This window comes from Opisthocomus hoazin, chromosome 18 (assembly GCF_030867145.1).
Source record: "Opisthocomus hoazin isolate bOpiHoa1 chromosome 18, bOpiHoa1.hap1, whole genome shotgun sequence".
Taxonomy (NCBI): domain Eukaryota; kingdom Metazoa; phylum Chordata; class Aves; order Opisthocomiformes; family Opisthocomidae; genus Opisthocomus; species Opisthocomus hoazin.
This window is the reverse complement of record NC_134431.1, coordinates 1,477,666-1,504,945: the sequence shown is the minus strand read 5'-3', so window position 1 is coordinate 1,504,945 and position 27,280 is coordinate 1,477,666. Positions and strand designations below refer to the sequence as shown.

Sequence of the window (27,280 nt, the reverse complement as noted above, 5' to 3'; positions counted from 1 at the left end):
TATTGGGGGGGGGGAATCTCTCTCAGCTGCCAAGCAAAGCCAAGACCAGCCTTGCAACATGCGGGCAGTCAGTCCCTTCCCTCGCCCGGGTGACGGTTAGCGGTGTCAGCCCCCAGCTGCTGCACCCCCCGCCCTGCTCCCCCACCCCTCAGCGCACCCCCCGGCTCGGCGCAGTCACGGCAGGACACGGGGCCAGCCGTCACGCCGAGACAGGCTGGTCCCACGTCTGCCCTCCGCCCCGGCAGCCGCCCCCGAGGCTCGGGGCCAGCGCTGGAGGAGAAGGGCAGTGTGGCATGGAGGGCAGAGGATGGGAGATGGACGGGTGGGGGAGTGGAGATGCAGCATCCGAGAGGACATGAGCGGGACATGACAAGCTGCGGTCGGTCGGGGGGAATCTCTGTCCTGACCAGACAGTTTGGCAGCACCGGTGCTGAGGGAGGGTCCCGACTGGGCCAGGAAAAGTCACTTCAAGGTGTCATCAGCGTTCTTGAACATGAGGATGGCATTGTAGATCTTAAGTGCCGGGCCGAGCTTGACGCTCATAATTTTGACGATGTCAGCCTGCGTCAGCAAGAGGAACGCCTCACCGTCGATCATCTGGAGAGGAGAGGAGAGCGGGGACAAAGGCACTCACCGAAAACCCATGCCACCACTTCCTAGGGACGGCCAGCACGGGCACGGCCCGGGGACGCGCGCAGTGGCACTCGCCCTCGGCCAGGCGCCATAGGTGATGGCAGGGAGCAGGGCAGGGGCCACCCCAGCACTCCCACGCCGCCCCAGAGAAGCCAGAGCTGGGAGCTCGAGTGCCCAGGAGCAGGGCAGAGTGGGGGAAAGCCACCCCGGGAGCTCACACCGCGGCCAGCCCGGGCTCCTGCGCCGGAGCACGACGCGCACAGCACACAGGAAGCAGCCGCTCTGCGCCTCTGTCCACAGAGGGGTCCAAAAACGACGAACCCGGCCGAGGGACAGCAATGCCACCAAACTGCTGTGCTGGGGAACGATGGCAGGCGGGGAAGGACGAACGGGTGAGCAGTAAGCAGCTTCCCTCAGGAGGTGACGGTGCTGCTAAGGCTGCGGCCCCGTCCTCCTCCCTCTCCCCCATCCCAGCCTGCGCGGAGGGGCCCTCCCTCGCCCGTGCCAGGGCCCAGGGCAGCACAGCTCCTTGCGGGTCGGAATCTCCCCTCCTGCCCCCGCATCTGCCCAGGCTGCTGCGCCCAGGGCCGCGGGGCGCGATCGCTGCCAGGAGCTGGACGCGCTCTCAGCATTCAGCTGCAATCGGTGCGGGAAGGCCACTGCTCCGCTGGCAAACGGCCGTCCTTGGCCCCCTCACTCGCCCTCCAGCCCTTCTCACCTCATCCTTGAAGAGCTTGGCTTGGTCCTCACAACCCGTCAGAGTCTGAACAAAGCTAAAAACCTTGGAATAAACAGAGAAAAATGTCAAGGCAGAAGCAGTGTTTCTGGCTGGAGACCCCCCGTGAGCCCGCATCCTGGCTTCCACAGAGGCATTTTGCGCCCTGTAAGGCAACAGGCGGCTGTGAGGGCAAAGGCTGCAGCTGCAGCACCCTCCCGAGCCTAGAGATCACCCCTGGACCAGGGCACGGGTGCTGGCCTCCTTCAGCCGCACAGGAGCAAGAGCTACGGCAGCTTCATCTCCAACAAGCCATCCCCAGCGCAGAGACGATTCCCACCGAGGGGCTGGGGCAGGAGAGGGGCACGCAGAGGGTAACGGGGACATCGGGCCGGGATGGCTGCTGGGGCTGGTGCCAGAGCTCCAGCTACCCAGGCCTCAAGACAGGCCATTGCAGATGCCCAACAATACCAGTGAAGGTGACGATGAAGAATCTGAGGTCAAGATTTCTTTTTCAATAAAACAGGGGAGTGACTTATGATCTGGAGAGTATTTTTTAAACTTAGAATCAGAGAATGGTTTGGGTTGGAAGGGACCTTAAAGGTCATCTGGTTCAACCCCCCTGCCATGAGCAGGGACATCTTCCACCAGACCAGGGTGCTCAGAGCTCCATCCAACCTGGCCTTGAACCCTGCCAGGGAGGAGGCAGCCACAGCTTCTCTGGGCAACCTGGGCCAGTGTTTCACCACCCTCATGGGTAAGAATTTCTTCCTAATATCTAATCTAAATCCACCCTCTTTTAGTTTACAGCCATTCCCCCTTGTCCTGTCACTACACCCCCTTGTGAAAAGCCCCTCTCCATCCTTCCTGGAGGCCCCTTCAGGCACTGGCAGCTGCTCTAAGGTCACCCCGGAGCCTGCTCTTCTCCAGCCTGAACAGCCCCAACTCCCTCAGCCTGTCCTCGTAGCAGAGGTGCTCCAGCCCTCTGATCATCTTCGTGGCCCTTCTCTGGACCCACTCCAACACATCCATGTCCTTCTTCTATTGGGGGCCCCAGAGCTGGACATAGGACTCCAGGTGGGGTCTCATGAGAGCAAAGAAGAAACCGATTTCTGTGGAAAACTGCAACACGCTCGATGAAGAGACTGCTGTTTGCCTTCACCTGCCTGCCCCAGGCTGGGGTCACATTCAAGCCACGTGAGAACCTGGCAGTTCTGCACGTGCTTCCCAGAAGCTGCCCTCAGGGCTGATGTCCGGCCGCGTGTCCAGCAGACCGCCCTCTCGCTAGCCCAGGGAAGCGGCCGCTGAAGCACCTTCCTGCCCGGTGTGTGTACCGTGGTGCTGCACAGCCAGGTGCTCCCAGCCACGCCGGTGGGTTAGGAGCCAGCACGGAGTCTTCAAAACCATCTTACCTCATCGATGGTCCACTTGGCCACCGTGGTTGCTGTGATGCCAGCCACCCCGGGCAGGAGTTTGCAGTGCTGCTCCCAGCAGAGCGACAGGGAGCGGTCGGGGTGGGCAGACAGGGCAGACATGAAGAGCGACTGGTGCACGTTGTCTGAAGAAATAGCTGGCAATAAAAATGGAAGATGTGACACAAGGCAGCAGGACGCGAACATCTCACCCCATCCTATCCTACAAGGCTCAGGGAGGGCCTCATCCAGGGGAGGGTCCAGGGCTGGCAGCAGACGGTCTCATGGGTCCAGGTATCAAGAGCTAGTGGCCATCCCTTGAATTAACAGGATATCAGTGTGTCCAAGCGTTGAGTTTGGTGGGATTGGGGATGGCAGGACAAGAAGTTTAGAGACAGGCTTGGCTTTGCCTTGTTCTCACCACCATCAAGCATTCATTTTCCATACTCAACTAAACTTCAATGTCAAGTTTCACACGAGAATACCATCCCATATCACTCAGTTCTTTTCATGTTTTTAACAAAGCTTTTCCCTTGCGCTCTGCTCCAAGGAGTCAAGGATGGCTCCCAAGAAGAGCTCCTCTTCATTCACCCCCAGCACCGGGGCAGCAGCAGGACAGCCCATGGTGAAACGGATACCGGCTGGAATAAATGTCAGTCATCAGCACCAAATGCTAAGCAAAACTCTTCAGCAGCAGTGTCTGCGCTGCAGCAATAATCCGGCACGTCACAAGCACACGGACGTTTTGCCACAGCATCCCCGTGTGAAGGGGACAAAGCGCCAGGGAAAACGTGCTGCCACGGAGAGCGGATCCGAATTCCCTGCCCTAAAGCCCTCCAAGGTTCACAGACATCAGCCAGGCGACACGACGAGGGACCCAGCAGAGCTCTGGTAAGAAGGAGGGACGTTCCTTGCCAGATGGTCAACCTTCGCAGTCGACCACAGGCTCCCCACCGGTGCTGGCCCGCGTGAGGTCTGACCGAGCGAGCCAGGGCAGACCCACCTCCTGCAGCCACCCCCCAGCTCCTCGAGCCTTGCCCCCGTGCTGACACCGTGGCAGAGGATGGCACTTACCCTGGAAGTCTTCCTGCTGGATCTTCCGGTACTTTGGAGGTCGCCCTCTAAAGAGACAGGAAGACTGATTTCCAACTGGGCTGGGACTGGCCCGAGGGCCCTCCTCCACACCACACAGCGCAATGCCTCGGCAGTGGGAGCAAGGATTACCTCTCGGACCCTGACCCAAAGGGTCAAGAGCTAAAGACACAAAATGTTGGAATAAAAACCAAGAGAGGTGCCCAAAAGAGCTGGAAGGACAAACACCAGCTGCCAGCAACCGTGCTCCCCGTGGTCAAGGAGCCTCTCCGGCTTGGCCATCGTCCCCAGAGATGGCAGTCGTGGCACAGGGCCCCACACTGCCGCATGAGGCTTGCCCCTACCTCCCGTGGTGCCGAGATTTCTTCCGCTGAGGGAAGCCCATCAGGTTCCTCTTGCGAGTCGAGGCCTCGGTGTCGGACAAGTCCGCCTTAAGCCTGCCCTGGTTCTTCTCTGCCAGCGGGCACCCTGAGAGGCAGTAATGGGCCGTGAACCTCCCCGTCACATGTCCTGACCCGTCGCAACCCGGCGTGGGGCACTTCCTAGAGAACAGAGGGGAGGCAAGCGTTGGACCCAGCTCCGAGCAGCACGGGCTGGGGGGGAGGCAGCAGGGCCAACCCGCCGCCCCCGAGCACGGGAAGCCGTAGCCCTGGCCGTGGAAAGCAGAGTAAAGACGTGCTGAACAAACTCCCAGGACGAGGGCACTGGGTGCGCAGACAGCGCACACCCAGTCCCTCCAGGTACAAACGCCCGTCCCGCCTTCCCCACTGCTGCCACAGCGACCCTGTGCGAGTCACCACAGTGCTGACCAAGCAGGTCGTTGGGGTTCACAGTCTCCATCTTCCCTCCCTTGCCCCCACGGGCACCCAGACTAGCCTCAGAGCGAGGAGGAAGCAAGTGTCATGAGTGCGGCCGGTAGAGAAACCCCTGGGAGCCAGATCTGCCTTCCCCATCCTCATGACTGCTCCACCACACTCGCTCCTCTTGACGCCAGGCTGTCGTGCTGGCGTCGGCACGCCGCCGCGCCTGGTTTCCCCTGGAAAAGGTCACACGAGCGACTGCCTGAGCTGGAGGAGATGGACTGTTCCTTCGTGGGACCTCCCGGCTCACAACCTCCCAGTGAAAGGCATCCATAAGGGGCGGGAGGAACATTGTCCTCGAAGCTGGTATCAGTGAACAGCATCTTACGGGCTGCACAGGGGACAGTGCCTCTATGTCCCCACAGGGCACGCAGGGCACCCCCGGGGCTCGGGGTGCTGCAGGACAGGCACAGCGTAGGAGCTGGCAGGAGTTACACGAGCCACGGTCTGCCCCGGGGCCTGCCCTGGGCAGAGCTGGGGCTGCCCCTAAGCAGGGGGCAGAGCCAGGTGGGGTGGGTGCAGGGAAGGGCCGGTTGCTGGTGAGGGTGCCGGGTGCGGAGGAGCCGGGGAAGGGCCAGCACGGGCTGGCGGGGAAGCTGGGCCCCTCTGAGCCGCGCCGGGGAGCTCACCTGTGGTGAAAGCTGTACTTGGAGCTCTTGGTGTGAGGGATGCTCTTGCAGCCCAGGGTCTGGCAGCCCCCGTGGGCAGAGGTGGCTGGTTCCTTTGGCCCTAGACCAGGAGGAGAAACAGGAGAGAGGCTGTCACAGCTGCAGCTCCAGGCAGAGCCAGGGCTCTGGTCTCCCTGCCTGCACCAAACAGGGAGGATTCTTCCAACTGACAGCTCCACGGAAAAGCCCTTCCTCCCTGCCCATCCTCGGCCAGCACCTGCTCTCCCATTTCTGTGCCTCGCAGGAGGTGCTGACAGTGGGGACCTGGCAGGCTTGGGCTCTGGCACGAGGAACCGACCCAGGCGCAGGACTTACTGAGAGGAGGCTGCAGCGGGTGTCCAGTCTTTGAGCACCAGCCGATGGGGTGGATGTCTGGGTGATCCGCATCAATCCAGAAATCATAGACGTGGCTCCAGCCATCAAAATGGATCTGGGGAGACGAGTAGAGAGGTCACCCTTCAAACCTCAGGGCACCCTACCGAGAAGCTCTGGAGCTTCCAAGCCGGCAGCAAGCAGCAGGGCAGAGCTGAACTGCAGCACAAGGCTCTCCTCCACTCCTGGAGCCAGGCACTGGGACCTGCCACCCTCCACACGCGTGCTTCCACAGACCTCCACACACTTTGCCACTGCAGCTGGCAGTGAGTTGGGAAGGGCAGGAGCAAGCCAGCACAGTGACTGGACACAGGCTCAGCATCAAGACTCCAGCACCCACCTTTATCCTGTGATCTTCCACATCCTCCACACTGGCCACTCGGACGAAGGAAGGAGTCCTCCTGTCCACTGCCTCCAGCTTCATGTTGACCAGGAAGCCATGGGGTGGGCGCTGGGGCCAGGAAGAACCCAGGTGAGTGGGGAGCGGGGCCATGCTTCGGGCTCCCGCGCCCCTCGGCAGCTTTCCCAGCAGCATGCACTCCTCCAGCCCAGCTCCCAGCCCCGGCCTGTCTGGGTAAGAGCCCTCCCAGCACCGAGTGGCACCAGGAGAGAGTCGGGACAGGCCTCCCAGGTCTGAGCTGTGTTTTAACGAGATGGTAAAGCTGCGCTCAAGGGAAGGAGGTCTCCAAGAGGCACATTTTGGGGGTCTATACTGCAGCCACACTTGGCTGGACACAGCTGCTGTTTCTGCAGTTGGAGACGACAACTATCAGGCAAGCCTAAACGACTTCCCATCACCCAGCTCCTGTCTAGCCGAGAGGATGGTCGTACTTCCCACCTTTCCCAGTTTCGAACTATTTGCCCAGGATAGCTCTGACTTCTGAACCTTCGGTGTAGGTCCAAACCCCAGGCCTGTGGCATGAGCATACTGGACATCACTTGGCTTTTCATAAAAGCAAAGACCTGACAATGGAGAAAACCTGAATTCCTGCCCAGGCACTGTGGAGCGGATGATGTGGCACTCACCACTTTAAAGGCCCAAGCTGGGACAGCAGATGCTCCGGTTTCCTTTAAGTACTTTTCCCAGGTGAAGTTGTCAGGGTCAGGATAATCTAGAAGGGGGAAGATGCAGAAGGTGAGACGCGCCTGCAGCAAGACGGCAAGTATCCCTGAATGTCCTGCTGCCTTGAAGGACCAACCAAGTCTGTGCCAGGCACACAGGAACCTGAGAGACATCAAGAAGTGCTACTGTTTCCTCATGGACCATGAAGTCCAGGGCACAAGAAAGCAGAAGCACCTGGGCCTGCACAGGCAGCTTGGGTCCTCCTCGTGTCTCCACTCGGCCCGACACAGCCACCGTGCTGCACCCGAACACGTGTGCAGGAGCGTCGGCGGGAGCATGCCGAGGAAGCCTGCCCGCAGCGAAGGCTGCGCTCCCGGGCCACCGACTCACCTTGAGGAGGGGTGAGGGGTTTGCCGTGCTCCTGACACCATCCGACTGGGTGGATGTACGGACTGCTGGGGTCACACCTAGAAAACACACCTGAACTCTTACACAGGGCTGAGACACCCGGCTCATCACCGCCAGACAGCGCGAGCTGCAGGGGCCCAGGCCACTCAACAGCACCCCCCACGCCAGCACCCCCAGCAAAAGCCCCTGCAGAAGCTGAGGTCTACAGCACCCTCATCCCTGGGCAACCCAGGGCACCACGGGCCCTGGCAAGGCAAGGGCTAGAGCAGCGGGACTCAGCTCAGAGGGGTAGGATAGGAACATGCACGGGGTGCAAGCCCTGCTGCAGAGCTGCCCAGGGAACAGCAACCCTTTGCTGCGAGTGGGGAGGTGGGCCATGCCTTTCAGAGCCTGGAGTAGTGAGACCCGAGCGATCGGGGGGCTCGTGTCCTGGTGATGGCTGCCACCAGGTCACGGCGCACTCGGGGGCTGCTGCATTGCAGGTCTGCTTGGGACAGAGCAGGTAGCTGCCCAGCATCAGCGCGTGAGAGCCGCTGGGGACAGAAACCGCTGCAGCCTCACAGCTCCTCGCGGCGAGAAGCAAGCGAAGGTCAGAGGGCTCCAGCCAGAAAGCAAACAGAGATGCTCTCAGGACCCTGACTGTGCCAACTGGCCATTTTCATTGGCCTTAACCAGCCTCTGCAGCAGTGTGCTGGGATTGTCCCACGCGTCCCCAAGCACCCCGTCGCTCTTGCTGAAGCAGTGGCAGGGTATCTCCCCAGCACTGGCACCCCGGGAACCTCTGTGCACTTACCAGTAGTCGTAAGTATCATCCCAGTTGTCAAAGTGCACCAAAAAGCGATTGTCCACCACATCAGTCACTGTGGCAACGCAGATCAGGGAAGGGTTCATGCGGTCCACAGCTTCGAGCTTCATGCCCACCTCGAAGCCCGGGGAAGCCTCGTGCTGGGTGGAGAGAGGGGCAGGCTTCTTTCAGAGCCGCGGTCCCAGCAGCCTCCTCAGCACATCCTGCTGCAAGGAGGCACCTGCCCAAACCCTCCCCAAACCAGACCCTCCCTGGCCTCCGGGCAGGCCCAGGACCGCTCGGGATCCCAGAAGGGCAGTGCCCTGCTGTGCGTGCCAGAAGAGAGGCAGAGGGTAGCTCAGCTGGGCCACCCAACGAAAGAGGAAAAGAAATCTTCAGTAACCTCCAAGAGAAAACCAGCCTTCAGCTGACACGGACTCAGATTTTGTCACTGCTTGCTGGCAGCCACGCTCCTCCAGTGTCAGCAGTGAGCCATGCTGTAGGCTAGGCAGGAGGAGCTGGGATGGGGCCCTTCATCCCACCTTGCCTTTATTTCTTGGTTCCAAAATTTGTGCAAAAGGCTGCGTCACACGCACTAGCAGGGTTGTTGCAGCAATGAACAGGAGGGTTTAGACATAATAACTAACTTGGAGAGGCTCATTTGTCAGCAGGTTGAGTTTCCTCTGCAGCTGACAAAGAAACCACCAGCATTTTGCGCTCCGCTGTATTCCCACTTTCCTTACCCAAGCTGCCATATGAAAAATAAAGGCAGAGACAATGAAGACAAAAAACCAGAGACAAAAGAAGTATACTTATGAAACATTAACCGAGGGCATTTCACAAAGTAATTGTTGAGAGCAGTGGTTAGTTCTCCACACCAGTACTTTTGCACAGATTTGTCTCATCCACGTGACCGACGTGGGTGAAACAGTGAATCAGACCATGGCCAATTTTGGGCACACCAAACCAGTGTCCAAGCCACAGATCCTCAGCAGCAAAGCATGCCACATCTCAGTACGCTCTCCCGGCCCTCTGCCCTGGGGGCTTGGGAGGTGTGCAGTGGACAGAGCAAAGCCCAGCACTGGCGGAGGCATTCTGCTCAACTGGAGGGGAAGGACCTGCAGGCTCTGGCAGGAAGGAGAAGCTGCTACTCACAGTGTTGCGGACCATGAAGAGGTGCTTAGGAGCTGCCTGAGCCTTTGTTATCCTCAGGTAGTTTGTCCAGCTGAATTCTTCTTCCTTGTAACCTACAACCCCTCAGGAAGGGAAACGAGAGCAGCAAGTTCACACAGAGCAGCCAGAAGGTTGTGAGGCCAAGCCCGGCCATCCCCGACCAGCCCTCACCCTGCCAGGCACGTCCTGCTGTGGGTGGACAAGGTCTACAGCAACGCTGGGAAACCCACAGCCCCCGGCTTAAGCCCAGTGGCTGATTTTGAAGGAGTGCTGGGAAACGTCAGCAGTGGAGTGGGAATCCAGAGCTCAGCTCCTCCCCGGAGAGCATCAGTCCCACCTGCCCCGGGGACAGCTGCTGGCTCCAGCCTGGCACTGGGACACCCGGGGTGACAGGGCTTTGCCCTAAAGCGGGAGCGAGCAGGGATCTTTAGCATGATGGGTGCCTGAAGGGTTGTCCTGTGGAAGTCCCTCAGCACAGCAGCATCCCCTCCTGGGCTCCACGGAGCCACCCCACCTCCAGCTCTACGTCTGGGGGCCCGCTACTTGTCCCCTTCCTTCAACAGGTCCCACCAACCGAGACTCGCTAACTCCTTACCTTTCGGGGGCTGGAGTTTGTGCCCCGTCTCCTCAAACCAGCCAGCGGGGTGGATGTCAGGGGAGTCAGCGTTCAGCCAGAAATCATGGCACTCCGAGTAGCCATCGAAGTGGAGGCGCATCCGGTAACCGCACACCTACCAGCAGGGAGGGCAGGAAAAGGAAATGGCCATGGAAACCTCCTGCTGCCCCTGGCTGAGCACCGCAGCCGCCTGCCCTCCCGCACGCAATCTCAGCATATCACTCGGGGAAGCCAGGAGTCAGTCCTAGCCCAGCGCACAATCGGGAGGGACAGGGCAGTCCCAAAAGGCACCCAGCACGGAGCAAGCTAAGTGCAAGGCCACCGCAAGCCAGCCCTGAGAAGGGAGGTTCAGGCCGGTCCGTGAGCTGCCACGGAGGGGCACCTTGCTGCACCCAGCAAGTGGCAGGATGCCCTTTTCTGCCCCGGGGGGGATGCTGGCACGGGGACTGTGGCTGAATGCCATGCTGCCTTGGTGAAACCTCTCCAGCGGTGAGAACTGCAGCCACTGTTACGTGGCTGATCTCCCTGGCTGCCTGGGGAGCACTGCGAGGCAAGGCTGGTTCGGTGGCCACGTGCCCGAGGTGGAGAGCCCCACAGACCTCCGCGGACACAAGAGAGAGCAATGGGATGCCCCCACAACCTCCACCCCAAGGGCTCAGACCTGTCTGAGGGGCATCAGCTCGAAGATAGGAAGCTGTTGCCATCACCACAGTCTCTCCCCTGCCACGGCCCGGCTGTGTCAGGGTGATGGAGAGACCAGCTAGGCTGGGGCACGGCAGCTGCTCCGCGGCGCTGCCTCCTGCCCTGTGAACTGGGAGGAAACTCCCCGATTGCTCGGCCGATGTGCTGGAGCACCAGCTTGCCCCATGCAGCAGCATGCAGGCGAGGGCCCAAGGCTCGTCTCCTCCACGGGCCGGCCGGCAGCACTCCCGTCCCCTCCCACCGCATACGTGTGCGGAGGAACCCAGAGAAGCCCAGAGAAGCTGTGGCTGCCCCCTCCCCAGCAGGGTTCAAGGCCAGGCTGGATGGAGCTCTGAGCAACCTGGGCTGGTGGAAGATGTCCCTGCTCATGGCAGGGGGTTGGAACCAGATGATCTTTAAGGTCCCTTCCAACCCAAACCATTCTATGATTCTATGCTATAAACCAGGAACCGGAGGTGCCTACCTCAGCCACGGTCAGGATAAAGTACATAGATGGGTGCTGTGGATCGATCCCCTCCAGCTTCATCCCCACTTTAAAGCCATTCTTGTGCTGGGAAGCTACTTGGTACTGGAAACAAAAATTAAACTACAATATAAAAAATGATACAGGTAGTTGGGTCTAGAACCATCCCAAGGAGCAACCATCAGGCAACGGGAGCTGCCGGGACCAGGAGATTGTGGGCCACAGGTTATGTTATCACCCAAATTTTAATTCTTTTCCCGTAGAAAAACACATTCTTCCACCTCCTGGTGGGTTTGCGTCTCTTGCTACTGGCAGGACAGGGTGTCCCTGGGCTAACGGCCGCAGACGGGGAGAGCAGGGCACGGGCCTGGCTCCTCTTGCACCCTGGCAATCAGGCGCCTGGGAGCAGGGGTGCAGCGCAGCAACGTGGCCTCAGCAGAGGCTTCGAGGAAGGGCTGGAAAGGCTCCACCACCCTGCCAGAGCCACAGGGGTGTCCCAGGCAAATGCGGGGTGCTTGGGATGGGGGGCAGCACCCTGCTGGGGAGTGGGACTCGGGGCAAATCAAAACTGGAGGCTGACTGTTCGCCTCCAGGTGAAGATGGCAGCTTGCGCATCGCTCAGAGCCCCACAAAACAGGGAAGCGAGGGAGAGAGGAGAAGGAGGAGGGGTGGGAAAAAAAAGGGAAAGAAAAGAGAAGAAGAAAGAGGGGGAAAAAGACAGGAAAATCCCAACTCACATCCTGGAAGAGATCTAAAGGGGCAGCGACAGCTTTCTGCTCCTCCAAGTAGGACGCCCAAGACCAGCCTTCTTTCTTCTCCTCACTGGCACCTGAGCGCAGCACAAACGCACACACAAGAGCCGCTGCTGAGGGTCCGCTCCGGCCTCCGGCCCTGCCTGCCTCGGGGCAGCACGGAGGGCAGGCGAGCGCGTGGCTCCGGCCGGGGCCGCATTCTGCTCTCGCCCACAGCCCTGTGTCCCTGCAAAGCTCAGCACCGTCCTACCAGAGCCCCGGCTCCAGCAATCCCGGCTGGCTGTCCGAGGAGGGACAGAGCCACGAGGCCCCCTCTCACACAGCTCCCCACGACCCAGATGTCCTCGGTCGCTGTATGATGCTCTCCTAAGGCACCTAAGGAGCCCGAGGGACAAGCCATCCTGCGCAACGCGTCAGGACACCTCTGCAACCAGTCCTCCTCCAGCCAGTACATCCAACACGGCCACGGCACTGACGGATTTGGGACGGCCAGCAGGACCCATCCAGAGGTCTGGGAATCACTCCCAGCTGCAAGGGGCTCTCGGCCAGTCAAACCAGCAGCGGGCTTGCTGCCCGCCGCCACCCGAGCCCCCTCGGCACACCAGGGCCACCCTGCTGCCCTCACGATGCATTTACCCTCACGGGGTAATTCATGAAAAGAAGACAGCATCGTCTCTTCCTAGGCAGGGAGGTGATCCTTCATGCCTTCGGCCCCTTTGGGAAGGCCACAAAGGCTGTGCCCGAGGCACAGGAGACACAACGCGAGTCTCTTGCTCTCCAGTCACTTTCTCTCCCTCTTCGTAGCGCCCAGAAGCTGCGACTACCCCAGCACTGAGTAACTCAGCCTCAGGTCAGCCATGGCAGACAGCCTCGGGTAGGGCAGGCCAGAAATGCAGGGGAGAAACAGACCAACTCCTTCCTCCTTGGGGCTCAGGGGAAGCGGAGATGGAAAAACCAGAACTTATGGAAGAAAGGAAAGCTGAGCTTCGGTGACCCAGGTTACTAACCTAGATGCTTCACTAGTACTTCAGAGTGACAAACACCTTTACTATTCTCTAGGACATAGAAATAAGCAGCAGGCATGTCTGGGGAATCCCTAAGTACAAGCTCTGCACTTCTGGAGAATGATAAATACACCTGGAGCCAGAGCACACACTGACTCCGCTGCACTGAAGCATCCCGGTGCACATTTTGTTTGCCAATGTACTTCTAAAATAAGAGGAAACAAAATGCTGAAATAACAAGGCTCAGCACTGCTTACTTGTATGCAGCAGGGAAGGTTGCATGCTCAGGGCCCAGACTGCAGAGAAAAGGACCTGGCAAGCGAGTACGAGATCCCTTTTTGATAGTGGTTAACTCAGGGTAACATCAGGGGTTAACGACATCTGGCCCCTGCTACTGTCCCTACATTTGGCTATGGAGAGGAGTATGAAGCTGGAAGGGTTTCATTTTAAAATTACTTTGAGCGTAACCTTTCACTATTCAAAGACAAAAGGCTTCCCATAAACATTTATTTTCAGTATTTTCCCAAGTTTTCCTTCCCCCTCACCCCCATTACACTGCAGAGAGAAAACGAAACAAGCAAACACTGCATCCCTCAGCTTGTCTCCTGCCCCTCTGTGTCGACAGCTCTGTGTTTGAGATCTCCTCTGATACGGTCCAGGAATAGACCCTCACGAGATGAGACAACCCCAAATCACCCGGCTTCAGCGGCACCAGACCTACAGGAGAGCTCCCAAACTTGTGAGCTCCTGATCACACGAGGGAAGTTTCCTGTAAGACCGTCCAAAGGAGGGGCAGAGCCAGGCGTGCTGCAGAGTCACGCTGTTGCTCAGGACAGTGCCTCTGGGAGCAAACACGGTATCCACGAGCAAGTAATAAATTCAGCTCCCAAGGGGAGGGCCCAGAAAGCACTGTACAGTACGGCCCAACGCCAGAAGAAGACACGGCCGTATCTGTAAGGGTGCACCCATCCCATGGAGAGAAAGAGAGGAAAGGAGAGAAATGGAAAGAGACAGAGAGAGCAGGATGAAGCAAGCAGAGGAGCTTACAAGCCTTCAGGAACACGCACCAGCGCGTTGCACTGGGTGTTTGACTCTGCTGGAGCACCAAAACGCTACCGCAGCGGAACCCCACAGCCACGGTGGGAGCGCTCACCCCACCGCCCGCCCGGCCCCTCCATACCGTGCTGGCTCCCGTTCCACGCGTCAGCCTCCGGATTGCTGAGGACGGAGTCTTCTGCTTTTCTTTCTTCCTGCTTTTCCTCCTAGACACGAGAGCAGACAAAACAGAAACCCGCCACGCTGGAGGTCTGCACGGAGGTTTACGCGGTGTTGTACTCTCACACCGGTGCCAAGGGCCATACCGTGCCTCCGCAACGTCCGTGATTTAGCTGATGCTTGGCCCAGAAATGGGTGGCCAAGAGGACCTGCTGATGGGAGCCCAAGGGGGATTTTGGTGCTGAGTGGTAGCAATCGCACCTGGAGTGGATCTGCTACAGTCAGGGCTGGCAAGCAGGGCTTCCTCACCTGTCACAGCCACTCTCCCTTCCGCAGGGTACACATCCTGCAGACACACGCTCTCTTACTTCAACACTTACTTTGGTGGCCCAGACTCAAGAGAGCAGCGGAGAGCGCTCCGTACCTACAGCCCCACCAGCACGTGGCCAGCACTGCCCGACTCGAGGCGTTCGGCATGCGAAATAGCCAGCCAAGTGCCGGGGAGCCCTGATGCTCCACACGTTCGAGTCTTTTTGGCATTAACAGCCAAGAGGTTACCCCTTTGACACAGAGCTGACACAGCACTGAAAAGCATGCCTGAGCGCACACATGCCCTCCTTGCCCTCCTCCTACCATCTGCTCAGATTCATAGTCTTCCTCCGACGGGCTCTGGTAGTCCTTCCTCTTTCGTTTCTTCACCGGCTTGAGGATTTCAGTGGCATTGGTGCTGCTGGCAGAGTTTTCCACAATGACGGACCTGCAGGGAAGAGGGAGAGTAAAGCATTGCGGCACGTGGCAATGGCTGGGGTGGCGGTCAGGGAGCGGCTGCTGGAGACTCACTGTCACCCCATGTCTTACTCACACACGCTCCCATGCCTCCTGACTAATGCATGCGCTCCTCTTAGCGCACAAGTTGGCAAGAGGTTAGAACCAGGGTACAGACCAGAATCAGCCTCGCACGCTTAGGTGTCAGAAACCTGAACCCAGGGATGGATCGACAGCGATATAGTTTCGTAGCAGGGCTCTAAGCTGCACCAGAGTCACACAGAGATGCTGGAAAACGAGTTCTAGGAGTCACACATTAGTAAGCAGAGGAGCTGGAAATGCCCTTGTGACCCACGCCTCCCACTGCTGCTCCGCCTGGGAGCACCCACTGCAGCAGGCTCCTGCTGCAGCCCTGCTCCAGCAGATACACGTTCATCAGGCCACAAAGCGGGCAGGAGAAAATCCAGCTCCTGTGCTTCCTGCTGTCGGCTGGGACAAGTCATCCCCCCCACTGCAGCCAGGGCACTCTGCGTGCAGGGAAGAGCAAAACAAGCGGGGTCCCCAGCACCTGCCGGAGACAGACGCGCTGGCATCCCTTGCTGGAGCATGTGGACCAGGGGAGGGACAGCAGACAGACGGACAGGTATGGCTCTGCATGGAGCACATTCCCCTGCCTTCACCTTTCTTTGAACTGCTGGTGACAGTGCTCGCTGCAGAAGCCCCTGCCTTCCCGGGCTCCGTCTGACACGTGTCTCCGGCCACAGGTGTCACAGTGGCACATGCTTTCTGCTGTTGGCAGCTTGGTCTGCTCCGGCACATCTGAGTCAGAGAAAAGCAGAGCAGTGAGGCACCAGGTGCAGCCAAGGAAGGAGAGCACGAAGCAGGAGACGTTTGCCTCACTCAAGGCCTACGCTGGACGATGGTACCCACCCCAGAAGTGCCACCATGGTGCCCTTACCCTGAGCCACGGTAGGATTGTCCCTGCTGGTGGGTGCCACCTCCGAGTCCCCATCTTTCTCTGTGTGACCCTCCTTTACAGCTTCCACCGGAGGCATCTTATCAGCACTCACCACCTTCAGCGTCCCGTACTCGTTTATTCGAAACTGCGTCATCAAACCAAAAACCAAGGAAAAACAGTTAACAAAGAGGACAGAAATTTAAACCTGACAGCTAGTGGGTGTGCGTGAGCTCTGAGAATGAGAGGGTCGTGGTTTGGTCATGAGTGCATCCAACAAGAGTGCATCCAACCTGCGCTCGGGTGAGACCGGCACCAGCCGGCAGCACGAGGGGCCAGGTGACGGCTGCAGGACGCGGTGCCCTGAGGCTGAGTAGCAGCCGAGAAATTCATGCATTTTGTCCAAGCTACTTCGTGTACCGAGGGGTACTCCTAAAGGCACCCGCTGTCTGATGAGCGCAAGGCCACTGTTCCCAGGGTGAGTGCAGGGGTTTGGTGAGAGCCAGCTCCACAACACAGCTTGGAAAGGTGCCCCGCGCAGCAGGTAACGTCCCTCTGCCCGCCGGCGCAGGGCAGACCCGCTGCAGCCCCCCAAGCTCCACGCGTGTGCTCTCTCTGCCAAGCTCACAAGCTGTCAGGGGCACAGGGATGGGGCACGAGAGGAGCCTCGCAGAGCTGGAACAGCTGAGGGGTCCTCCAGCTGGGCTGTGGGTGCTGCCAGGGGCCACATCACATCGTGGTGGTCCCTGCCTGGCACAGGCTAGGGCACGGCCACCTACAAGGGCAAGCAGCTGTGGGAAGGGGCGGAGGGGCAAAGACGGTGGCCCAGGGCTACACTTACCCGCAGGTTACTCCCAGGCAAAGTAGCCACCCCATCTTTCCACTCCAGCACACGGACTGTGCTGCAGGTCTGCACCCCGCTGATCTGGGGAATGACAGTAGCTGTGATGGGCTCGCTCCCCGCTCCCCTCTCTGGCCTCTCAGCCCCTGTGCTTCTCTGTGGTTCCCGGGGGAATCGCTGAATTTCTAAGGTGCTCGTGGGAAGGTTGATGGTAGTGGCATTTGCTTGAGAAGGGAAGAAAGGAAACAAACAACAAGAGGCATACACAGAACACTTAACTTTTGTAAACAAAGCTCCAAGGCAGCAGAAAATGACAGAGAGGACGCAGTCTCCCAGCCGAGGGCTTGGTGCTGTGGGCTAAAGCACCTACAAGCAGGCAGCGTGGCCCAACAAGATCTACAGCCAGCAGTGGCTCGTGCTGCGGGGTGGCACCAACGCTTTCCACATCCAATGGCTCCTACTTCAGCCTCCCCTCAGACTGCTCCCATGACCAGGACTCCCGGATGCGACACAATGTGCTGGCGAGCTCCTGGACTCCATCTTCCAGTTTAGCTTCATTTCAGAGGAACACACTGTGCAGCCCAGGGCCTTTCTGCAGTGGGAACTGAAGCACCAGGAGCAGGAAAAATTGGGAGATTTGCTTCTAAAGGACAAGCCTGATCTCACCTAACACACATCCATGCTTTGCTCACACACCTCCTGAAAGACACTGGTCAGCTGGGCTGAAAGTTGTTGTCCCAGTTTTCAAGCAGGATGAGAAGGATGAGCCTGGCAATTAGAGGTCTGCGGTCCCACCTCAGTGCCTGGTAAGGTTACGGAGCAGGTTATTCTGGGAGTTACTGACAAACACTTAAGAGACAAGGCGGTCATTGGCCACAGCCAACATAGGTTCACGAGGGGAAAGCCCTGCTTAACTAACTTCATTTCCTTTTACGAAAAGGTCACCCATGGAGTTGACCAAGGGAAGCCAGTAGACGTGGGTTTCTTGGATTTTAGCAAGCTTTTCATCCTGTCTCTCACAATATCCTTCCGGACAAAACGCCCAGCGCACAGTTAGCCAAGTCCACAGTACGATGGGTGAACAACTGGGTGACGGGTCAGGCTCAAAGACTCACAGTAAACTGTCACATCGGGCTGGCGGCCAGTCACCAGTGGGGTTCCCCAGGGCTCAATTTTAGGGCCAGTGCTCTGTAATGTTTTTACAAATGATCTGGATGCAGGAGTCGAATGCATACTAAGTGAGTTTGCCGACGATACTAAATTAGGAGGAGCTGTGGACTCCCTCAAGGGACCCCATCGCCGTCTGCACCTTCCTCAAGGGGGGCACTGGGGGGAGGTGCTGATCTCCGCTCTCTGGTGACCAGTGACAGGACACGAGGAGAGGGAACGAAGCTGCGTCAGGGGCAGTTCAGATTGGACAGGAGGAAAAGGTTCTTCACGGAGAGGGTGGCCGGTCCCTGGAACAGGCTCCCCAGGGAAGCGGTGACGGCACCCAGCCGGTCAGAGCTGAAGGAGCATCTGGACGACGTTCTCGATGATAGGGTTTAGTGTCAGGTAGTCCTGCGAGGAGCAGGGATTTTGACTCGGTGGTCCTTGTGGGTCCCTTCCAACCCGAGATACTCTGTGATTCTACGACAACGCGGCAACCCAGGAGCCCACACGCCCTGCAGAGCCAGCACCCAGCACACTGTCCTGCGCTGGCACAGGGCCCCAGACATCAGGGCTTTTTTTTAAGAAAAAATGATGAGCCACAAATCATCCAAGTAATGTGGGATAGCCACAGAGAACCTCTAAGACAGCAACTGCAGCACAGCTTTGCCTCCCAGGGTTTGGGAGGAGCACAGATAGACAAGGAGTATGAGGTATCAATGCAGGGGGAGAAGGCTGCAGAGGTACCAGTTAGAGAGGACAGTCCTGCATACCTGGTATGATGAAGGCAGTCGTTGGCAGGTGGGTGCTCTGCACAGTGCTCTCGGTGGTGACCACGTGGACGCCGACCTCCCCAGTGGCATTCCCCTTCGCGCTTCTCACAACCTCCATCTCTGCTCTGCTGTCCATCACCTTGCTCGGGCACAGAGCGAGACACTGGAAGACAGCAAGGAAGTAATCGAGTTGGGTACAAGTACAAACATGGCAAACGAGTAAGCAAGAGACTGTGGAGGACGGTCCCTCCCTTTCTACCATCTCCCAGCAGAAACCTCTTTAAGGCTCACTGAAGGCCCACTGAACCCAAGGGAGAACAGCACGAAGGTCACAGCTGGTACCAACACGATCTAGTAAAGCTCCTGTTGTGAGACCCCAGCTCAGAGCCTGCGGACACTGAGGGCTTTCTCTTACCTGGCACCACCATAAGCCGGTATGAGCACAGCAGGTCCACCACAAGCTATGGCTGCTCCTGGCTCCCACTGGGGCCTACACTGCTCTGACGCAGGCTGCGAATGAGGGTTGGCAAATGCTGCCCCGGAGAAGACAGAGGTTCCTGAAGTTCCCCCTCCAGTTCTCTCACTGGGCAGTCACCCTCGATCTTCTAACTGGCTGCGAGAGAGAATTTCACAAGTGACAGGAGTTAACCGGAGGCGGGGAGGGGACACGCAGCCCACTGCACGCAGCCGAGTTTCTCATAGGACTGGCAATGTTCAACCTGTTTAGCCCTGAATTTCAAGGAGCAGGCAAGGGGACGGGGTCCTGAGGGCACCCCTGGGCCTCACTGGCCCTGAGCAGCCCCCCCGGGACCCGCAGCCATGGTCTCCATGCCAGACCATCCTCAGCCCATCCGTGCTGCACTGGTCACAGTACACCAGTACAGGCTTGGGGTGGACCTGCTGGAGAGCAGCTCTGCGGAGAGGGACCTGGGTGTCCTGGTGGACGACAGGTTAACCATGAGCCAGCAGTGTGCCCTGGCTGCCAAGAGGGCCAATGGGATCCTGGGGTGCATCAAGAAGAGTGTGGCCAGCAGGGCGAGGGAGGTTCTCCTTCCCCTCTACACTGCCCTGATGAGGCCTCATCTGGAGTCCTGTGTCCAGTTCTGGGCTCCCCAGTTCAAGAAAGATGAGGAGCTACTGGAGAGAGTCCAGCGGAGGGCTACAAGGATGGTGAGGGGACTGGAGCATCTCCCCTACGAGGAGAGGTTGAGGGAGCTGGGCTTGTTCAGCCTGAAGAAGAGAAGGCTGCGAGGGGACCTTAGAAATGCCTACAAATATCTGCAGGGTGGGGGTCAGGAGGATGGGGCCAAGCTCTTTTCAGTGGTGCCCAGCGACAGGACAAGGGGCAATGGGCACAAACTGAGGCACAGGAAGTTCCGTCTGAACACGAGGAAGAACTTCTTCCCTCTGAGGGTGATGGAGCACTGGCCCAGGCTGCCCAGGGAGGTTGTGGAGTCTCCTTCTCTGGAGATATTCAAGACCCGCCTGGACAAGGTCCTGTGCAGCCTGCTGTAGGTGACCCTGCTTCGGCAGGGGGTTGGGCTGGGTGACCCACAGAGGTCCCTTCCAACCCCTACTATTCTGTGATTCTGTGATTCTGTGGTCTCCAGCAGGTTACACCCAGAGGGTGAAGAGCGGGATGGTGTGCTCCCGTTAGGGGAAGATCTTCTTCCTCTCTCTCACAGTGCTGTCAGGTTTGTGGACAGAAACACCTGATGTTCAACTGACAGACAGTACGGACCTTTAAGGCTCTCCAGGCGCAACGTCAGAAAAACACTGTTCAGCGTCAGAACTGAAGGAATCGAGTAACTCAGCTGGAGACCAGACTCCAGCTGAAAGCCAAAGCCAAACCGGCAGCACACCTGTCTTGGCTCACCCTAACACCGCCTGGGAACCCATCTATTTTCTTAGGCACTTAAATCTGATCTTTAGCCTTGATTCATCACTTGGGTCAAATGTTTCAAGGACCACTCCTTGTTTTGTGTGAGCTGTTGGCTTTTTTTTTTTTTTTTTATCTAAACAAAACTTAGGGCTGGAAATGCCTAGAAAGTTAGAGCAATAACTAGATGCAGTGCCCAAGCTGGGTGATGCTCAGACTCCTCTCCGTACAGCGGTCCACGATGTGAACACAACAGCAAACCACCGTGCAGGAAATAACCAGCAGTGATTATCAGGTGTCAAACACTCTCCGTGTCCTCGCGGGGCTGCCTGCCAGCGCTGTTGAGACAGGTCCCCCCGTGCCTTCCGAGTTCAGGGTGAACAGAAGGCATCTGGATTTCTTCCTGAAACTGGAAGAACTAAATAACTCCGATTTTGGACTTAACCTGCAGCCAATCCCTCCTGCAGCAAGCTCCCGAGCAAGGCCTTGCTGCAGCAAAGGACGTGTCCCCCCTCCGCCCCACGGCTGGGCAGCCCAGCTCCGAGGGTCCGCAGCCCCCCAAGGAGCTCGAGGGCGGCAGCGGAGCCCACCCAGCCCGCAGCCCTGCCCCACCACAGGCTGCCACTCCTGTTCCTGGCACCTGCCCCGTGGCAGCGGTGCCCGCCTTCCCCCGGCACCTCCGGCCACAGCAACCTCTTTCGCTTCGGCGGGAGCCTTTCCCCAACACCTTGCCCCGACTCCTGCCCTTGGAGCACAAACCCCGCACACAGCTCCCCCCGCACGCATCCTGCTCCACCCCGCGGGGGAGCGAAGACGCGGAGGGCTGGGACACCACAACATCTTGGTCTTACAGCCATCTCCAGCCACACTTCTCCCCTTTTAAGACCCATGGAGGGGAGACAGGCCCCAAACCAGCAACATTGCTGGTGTGAACTCGTCAGCACGCCGCTGCCACAGCTGAAACCCAGCGGCCCGCAGGGCTCTGCCACCTCTTGTGAAGGGCTTCCATGGTGTCCGACAGCAATTCACCACCGACGCCGCTCACATCAGCCACAGCACACGTCGTTCAGCCTTAACTCTGGATTTCTGAGATCAGCCCCGCACGCACAGTCCCAAGCCCCAGAGCACTGCTCTGCGCCGCGGCCCCGCGTCGCTCCGGAGCCTTGCTGGTGGGACCCGTGCGGGCACGACGCGACACACGGGCTGCAGAGCTCCATCCCCAACCCAGAGCAGTGAGAATCAGGACTGCAGACGTTGTTTGCAGCTCGCAGAGTTCGCAAAATCCTGGCAGAAAAAACCCTGGAAGCCCAACCTGCTGCGAAATATCTCAGGTCAGGAGCAGCGGATGAGGAAAAAGGGAGAAGAGAACAAGGATCCCTGCAAAGGAGCGCAGCCACAGCGCTGACCTGCCCTAGCATCGCTGTCACAGCAGGAGACAGGCGCTGGCACACGTCCCTTTGGACAGCCCTGCTCCCTCGCAGCAGGGCCTCTGGCAGATGGCAGGGAGAGGATGCCCGCAGCTGAGACGAGTCTGGTTGCTTCAGCACACGGAGCCAGAGCCGGGGCAGGTACCACCACCCCAGAGCTCACTTCAAGGGGTCCCCTGCAAGCCCTGGTAGGGCCCGTTAAGGATCGCAGGATAATTCAGGCTGGAAGGAACCTCGGGAGGTCTCCAGCCCAACATCCTACGCGCAGCAGGGTCGGCTACGGGATCAGACCAGCCTGGTCTTGAAAACCCCGAAGGATGGAAACCATAATTCTCGCAAATTAGCACAACAATTAGCAAAACAAACTAACACGTTCCCTTTCTGGTGACTGCTCTAGACTCTGAACAAAAGGTTTATTTATTTTCTAATTTTTTATTTAGTTGGGATCCTAGAAAGCTTTTGGCCTACATGTGCCCCAGTGGTGTCCCATGAAACTCTGCCTGCCCTGACAGGACCAGAATTAGGCCAACACTTCGCAGCTTTCAGAAATCCCACCGCCCAGATCTCCAAACAGCAAGCAACTGTAGAGGTGGAAGCTATTTTGGACTCACCAGCGAGGCCCTCAGTTCTCCGTTTCTCCTGGTATGGAGCGTAACTCCCCATGTCTTACAGAGGGTGTAGGTCAGCCCCGCTGCCCAACAAGCCAGCCCTTCAGTATTTCCTCTAGGTCCACCGGGACCCAAAACTCTGCACAGCCACTCCGCTCTCCTGCCTTCTGCTGAGGGACAGCCAAGGACCTCGGGCTCCCACTCTGGAGAAGCCAGAAATGAGAAAAGCCACCCGAGGAAACCCTGGCCACGCACAGACGCTGACCTGAGGCCCCGCCAGAGACCACCACCACACGCTGCCTGCAAGGAGGAATTTTCCAAGACAACTTCCATCCATCAGCGCTCTCTTTCTTGGCCCACTTTGCTCCAGCAAAGCGGTTCTGGCGCTCACCTTCTCCACGTAGGAGCACGTGCGTGCATACGGCCATCTGCCTGCAGTCAGACCCCGCCAGCCTATTTCAACTAGTTTTGACAGCACAGAATCACAGAATCACAGAATAGTAGGGGTTGGAAGGGACCTCTGTGGGTCACCCAGTCCAACCCTCCTGCCGAAGCAGGGTCACCCACAGCAGGCTGCACAGGACCTTGTCCAGGCGGGTCTTGAACATCTCCAGAGAAGGAGACTCCACAGCCTCCCTGGGCAGCCTGGGCCAGGGCTCCGTCACCCTCAGAGGGAAGAAGTTCTTCCTCATGTTCAGCTGGAGCTTCCTCTGCTCCAGTTTGTGCCCGTTGCCCCTTGTCCTGTCGCTGGGCACCACTGAAAAGAGCTTGGCCCCATCCTCCTGACACCCACCCTTCAGATATTTATAAGCATTTATTAGGTCCCCTCGCAGCCTTCTCTTCTTCAGGCTGAACAAGCCCAGCTCCCTCAGCCTCTCCTCGTAGGGGAGATGTTCCAGTCCCCTCACCATCCTCGCAGCCCTCCGCTGGGCTCTCTCCAGTAGCTCTTCATCTTTCTTGAACTGGGGAGCCCAGAACTGGACACAGGACTCCAGATGGGGCCTCACCAGGGCAGTGTAGAGGGGAAGCAGAACCTCCCTCGCCCTGCTGCCCACACTCCTCTTGATGCACCCCAGGATTCCATTGGCCTTCTTGGCAGCCAGGGCACACTGCTGGCTCATGGTCACCCTGTCGTCCACCAGGACACCCAGGTCCCTCTCCGCAGAGCTGCAAGATTAGACATCTCCGTAACAGTGGTCCCTATCGGAGTAAAACCTTCAGGTTTGGGAAACCAAGCATCTGCAGAGAGAGAACGGGGTCTCAGCATCGCCCCGCGCCTCGCAGGGTCAGCACAGAGCGCGGGCTGAGCTTCCCGAGCTCCAGGGAGCTGCTCCGTGCACAGGTGCTCACATGCGGAGGGAACACACGCCGTCAGGCACCCAGGCTTCACCGGCTCTGCTGCTCCCAAAGCTTCTAGCTCAGCAAACACGAAACATCGGCTGCTGGCACACCAGAGCTCCGGACCAGCAACACAGGGGCTTGGAAAGCCAGCATTTCTACGGCTGCTATACACACGAGCCTCCAGCTCTGCCACACGCCCACCCTCTTCCAAAACCACAGCAAGGCCCGGGAACGCTCCACTGTTTGGAAAGAGCAGGGATACGCTGTGTGCAACTGGCCACGGAGGAGAGCGGAGAAAAGCAGCTCCCCAGCACAGAGCCTCTGCACAGCCCCGTCAGCACTTTATAAAGCAGTCTGGTCAAAAAGAGTGTTTCTTTTCATCACAAAATTGACTTGAAATAACTGCATTTCAAACAATATTTCCATGTTTATCAGCTTTGTGGCTTCACAGATTTTTAAACATTCCTGAAATCTGCACTGGTATGTGTTGGGGACCACCCAGCTGGAAAGCAGCTCCGTGGAACAGGCCCCGGGGGTACTGGGGGACACCAGGCTGACCAGGAGCCAGCGGCGATGGCCAGCAGCGTCCCGGGCTGCGGCAGGAGCAGCGTCACTGCAGGTCCCGGGAGGGGACCCTTCCCCTCGCTCAGCGCTGGCGAGCCCACCCCTGCAGTGCTGGGTCCAGCGCTGGGCTCCCCAGTGCGACGGAGACGGGGACGCACTGGAGAGCGTCCAGCGAAGGGCCGTGGAGGGACTGGAGCGTCTCTGCCGCGAGGAGAGGCTGGGGGAGCTGGGGCTGGGCGGCCTGGGGCAGAGCAGGCTCGGGGGATCTCACCAGCGCAGGTGGAGACCTGGAGGGAGGGTGCGGAGAGGACGGAGCCCGGCTCTACCCAGGGGTGCCCAGGGGTGGGACCAGAGGCCATGAGCACAAACCAGTGCACGGGAAGGTCCCTCTGAACATCAGGAAACGCTTCTGCACTGTCAGGGTGACCGAGCACTGGCACAGGTTGCCCAGGGAGGTGCCTCCGACTGTGGAGATACTCAAAAGCCGCCTGGACGCGGTCCTGGGCAGCCGGCTCTGGGTGGCCCTGATGGAGCAGGGGCTTGGGCAAGGTGACCTCCGGAGGTGCCTCCAACCTCAGCCAGCCTGTGATGCTGTGAATTATTTTTTCGGGAATTTCCTCAGCCATAACAGAGAACTTGCCCATCCTTAACAACAGCTGAGGTATGGATTATTAATTACCTCCAGTGGCAAAATTGAGCCTTCAAGAAAAAGCACCAGCTGGGATCATGCTAAAACTGCACGTGGCACACCAGAGCACTGCAAAGACACGGTGGGCTTGGAGCTGCTCCCTCGGATCTTTCCCCATCTTCGGGCATTGCCCAGGGCAGCATTTAACAGACCAACAGCACCACAGAAAGCACTCGCTCCACTCGGTAACACCCTTTGCACAGGCAGTGGCCTGGCAGAGAAAGGCAAACACGCACACCCCCCTTCCCTTCCAAATCTGCTACTGCTCCAAATCCGGAGGCAATGCCTCCTCTGGAATAAACCAGGGGCCACAAATCCCTCCCAGGTTCTGCTGCAGCGCGGGGTGAGGTTTGGAACGCACCGGGGTATTTATCAACATCTCAGAACAGGACGAAATGTCCCTCCGTGCAGTAAGAGGCACAGAAATGTGTTCCACGTTTCAGAACAGCAAACAGGTTCTGTGAAGACAGAGGTCGGAGGGAGAAGGGTAAGAGAGCAGCCAGCTGCCTTCAGCTTCAGGTTCAGGCTGAGCTAACGAAGCAGAGGCACTAGGGCTGGGTGTCCCCTGCTGTCCCCAGGAGCATCCTGCCACCAGGGCTGGCTCCTGGGCCTGCGGATCTGCTCAGACCCACAGGCGGGGAGAACGACTGATCCCACGGGCCACCCCGAAGGGCTCGAGGTGACACCCCCCAGAATCACAGAGTCCCAGCATGGCAGGGGTTGGCAGGGCCCTCTGGGGGTCACCCAGCCCAACCCCCTGCCCAAGCAGGGTCACCCAGAGCAGGGGGCACAGCACCGCGTCCAGGCGGGGCTGGAATCTCTCCAGAGAAGGAGACTCCACAGCCTCCCTGGGCAGCCTGGGCCAGGGCTCTGTCACCCCAGCTCGGCGCTGAGGCCAGCAGGCAGCCCGGGCAGCTCCAGCGGGGCGCGGACCCCCAGCCACCACCGGGAGAGGCACGAAGGGGACAGGCACGTGCCACCTTCCACTCTGCTGCCGTAAGCCACTGCCCCCGACAGCGCCAGCCCCGCTGCGGCATCCAGCCCTGCGCAACACCGGCTGTCCTGCCACGAGTAGAAGCTACACTTACAAGCAGGTGGAAACATCCAAACGGGATTGATACACGATCCCGAAATACTCCAACTCGTCCCGAAATACTCCAACACGTCCAGGCTTTTATCTTCTCTCACAACTAGTAAAGAAATGAATCCAGAACCTGTCCTAGACCACACGGAGCCCCCTCTCCGTGGCCTGGGCTGGCTGTTCCATGCCCTGCGGGCTGGGCTGATGCCCTCGCCGCCGCAGGGCCCGCTCAGGGACAGCGCCCGGGTCGTCTCCAGGCTCCAGGACAGCTGGAGCTCGCGCGGCGTTGGGGAAACACCAGCGAGCACACGGCCAAGCGTCCGCGCTGGAAGGGCCTTCCGCCCTCCGCGTCTCCAGAGCAGCCCTTGGGAAGCCAGCGAGGATCGGTCCCACCGCCCGTCCCGGCCGGGTCACGCCTGGGCAGCGCAGTCAGCCCAGTGGGACCGGCAGCCGCACCAGGACGGGACCGGCCCACGGGAGACAACCCGGCCTTCTTTTTAATGCTTTTTTTCTAAAAAATCCCCGCTGCGGGGCGAGGCGGCTCGCGTGGAGAACGCACGCTCCGCCGCACCCGGCTGCTCCGCTCCCCGCAGGGCCCCGCCGCCCCCCGCTCCGCTCCCGGCCCCGCCGCCCCCCGGCCAGGACACGGCGCCGCCGGGCCCGAGGGGCTCCGCAACCCGGCCCGGCTGCAGGGGGCGGCGCGGAGCGGGCCCGGCCCCGCTGGCCCGGGCAGGGCCTCGCCCGTGGGGGCCGCTCGGCGGCGGCAGGCCCGGGCGGGGAGGCGGGCCCCGGGCGGGGCAGCGGCGCGGCCGCGCTCCTTACCTGCACGGCGGGGCCCGGCGGCCGAGGCCCGGCCAGGCCGCTGCTCCGAGCCGCGGCGGGGCTGCCCGGCCCGGCCCGGCCTGCGCGGCGCGGGGCCGCCTTACGGCAGGGCCGCGGCGGCCGCAGGGCCCGGCCCGGGGCTGCGAGCGGGGCCGCACCGGGCCGGGGGGGGGGGGGGGGGAAGGGGGGGGGGCGCGCGGGGCCGGGCCGCGCGCGAGCGTGTGCGCGCGGGGAAGGGGGGCGGCAATTGGGCAGGTGGGAAATGCGTGCGCTTAATGAGCGCCGTCGCCATGGCAACGCGCGGGGGTCCTCCACGCCGCAGGGGCGGTGTTGGCTCCCGGCCGCGGGGGCTCGGGGCGGGGGGGGCCGTCACGGCAAAGCCCCGGCCGCGGAGCACCCCCCTCTCCGCCCCCCCCCGCAGCCTGGGCCGGGCGCCCCAGGGCCGCAGCCCCCCG

General features: G+C 59.6%; 1 protein-coding gene across 5 annotated transcripts; it reads right to left on the bottom strand.

Moving 5' to 3' along the window:
* Positions 1-152: 152 nt before the first annotated feature.
* On the bottom strand, positions 153-26,890 carry L3MBTL1 (L3MBTL histone methyl-lysine binding protein 1). Of its 5 annotated transcripts, none has more exons than XM_075438579.1 (23): positions 26,826-26,866; positions 18,831-19,028; positions 18,416-18,578; positions 16,494-16,717; positions 15,656-15,800; positions 15,378-15,516; positions 14,566-14,689; positions 13,898-13,979; positions 11,699-11,790; positions 10,962-11,066; positions 9,776-9,911; positions 9,163-9,263; positions 8,017-8,168; positions 7,206-7,282; positions 6,779-6,864; positions 6,093-6,203; positions 5,696-5,810; positions 5,342-5,441; positions 4,197-4,394; positions 3,835-3,881; positions 2,761-2,918; positions 1,352-1,414; positions 153-597 (listed from the first exon to the last, which is right to left on the bottom strand). In XM_075438579.1, the coding sequence occupies exons 3-23, from the start codon at positions 18,549-18,551 to the stop codon at positions 463-465; spliced, it is 2,526 nt and encodes an 841-aa protein (XP_075294694.1). In that variant the 5' UTR covers positions 18,552-18,578; positions 18,831-19,028; positions 26,826-26,866; the 3' UTR covers positions 153-462. The 5 variants fall into 5 exon arrangements, with proteins under 5 accessions (XP_075294694.1, XP_075294697.1, XP_075294695.1 ...); XM_075438582.1 differs by having other exon boundaries at positions 9,163-9,254; XM_075438580.1 differs by lacking the exon at positions 26,826-26,866 and adding an exon at positions 26,011-26,460.
* Positions 26,891-27,280: the final 390 nt, after the last annotated feature.

What these genes read in the sequence shown, in the direction of transcription:
- L3MBTL1 (XM_075438581.1), bottom strand. Translation starts at nt 18,551, where the DNA reads ATGGACAGCAGAGCAGAGATGGAGGTTGTGAGAAGCGCGAAGGGGAAT. An exon ending in TCTTCATGGTCCGCAACACT is followed by an intron (nt 8,169 to 9,162) that starts GTGAGTAGCAGC and finishes CTCTCCACCCAG; the next exon opens with CACGAGGCTTCCCCGGGCTT. An exon ending in CAGCTTGGGCCTTTAAAGTG is followed by an intron (nt 6,204 to 6,778) that starts GTGAGTGCCACA and finishes TCCTGGCCCCAG; the next exon opens with CGCCCACCCCATGGCTTCCT.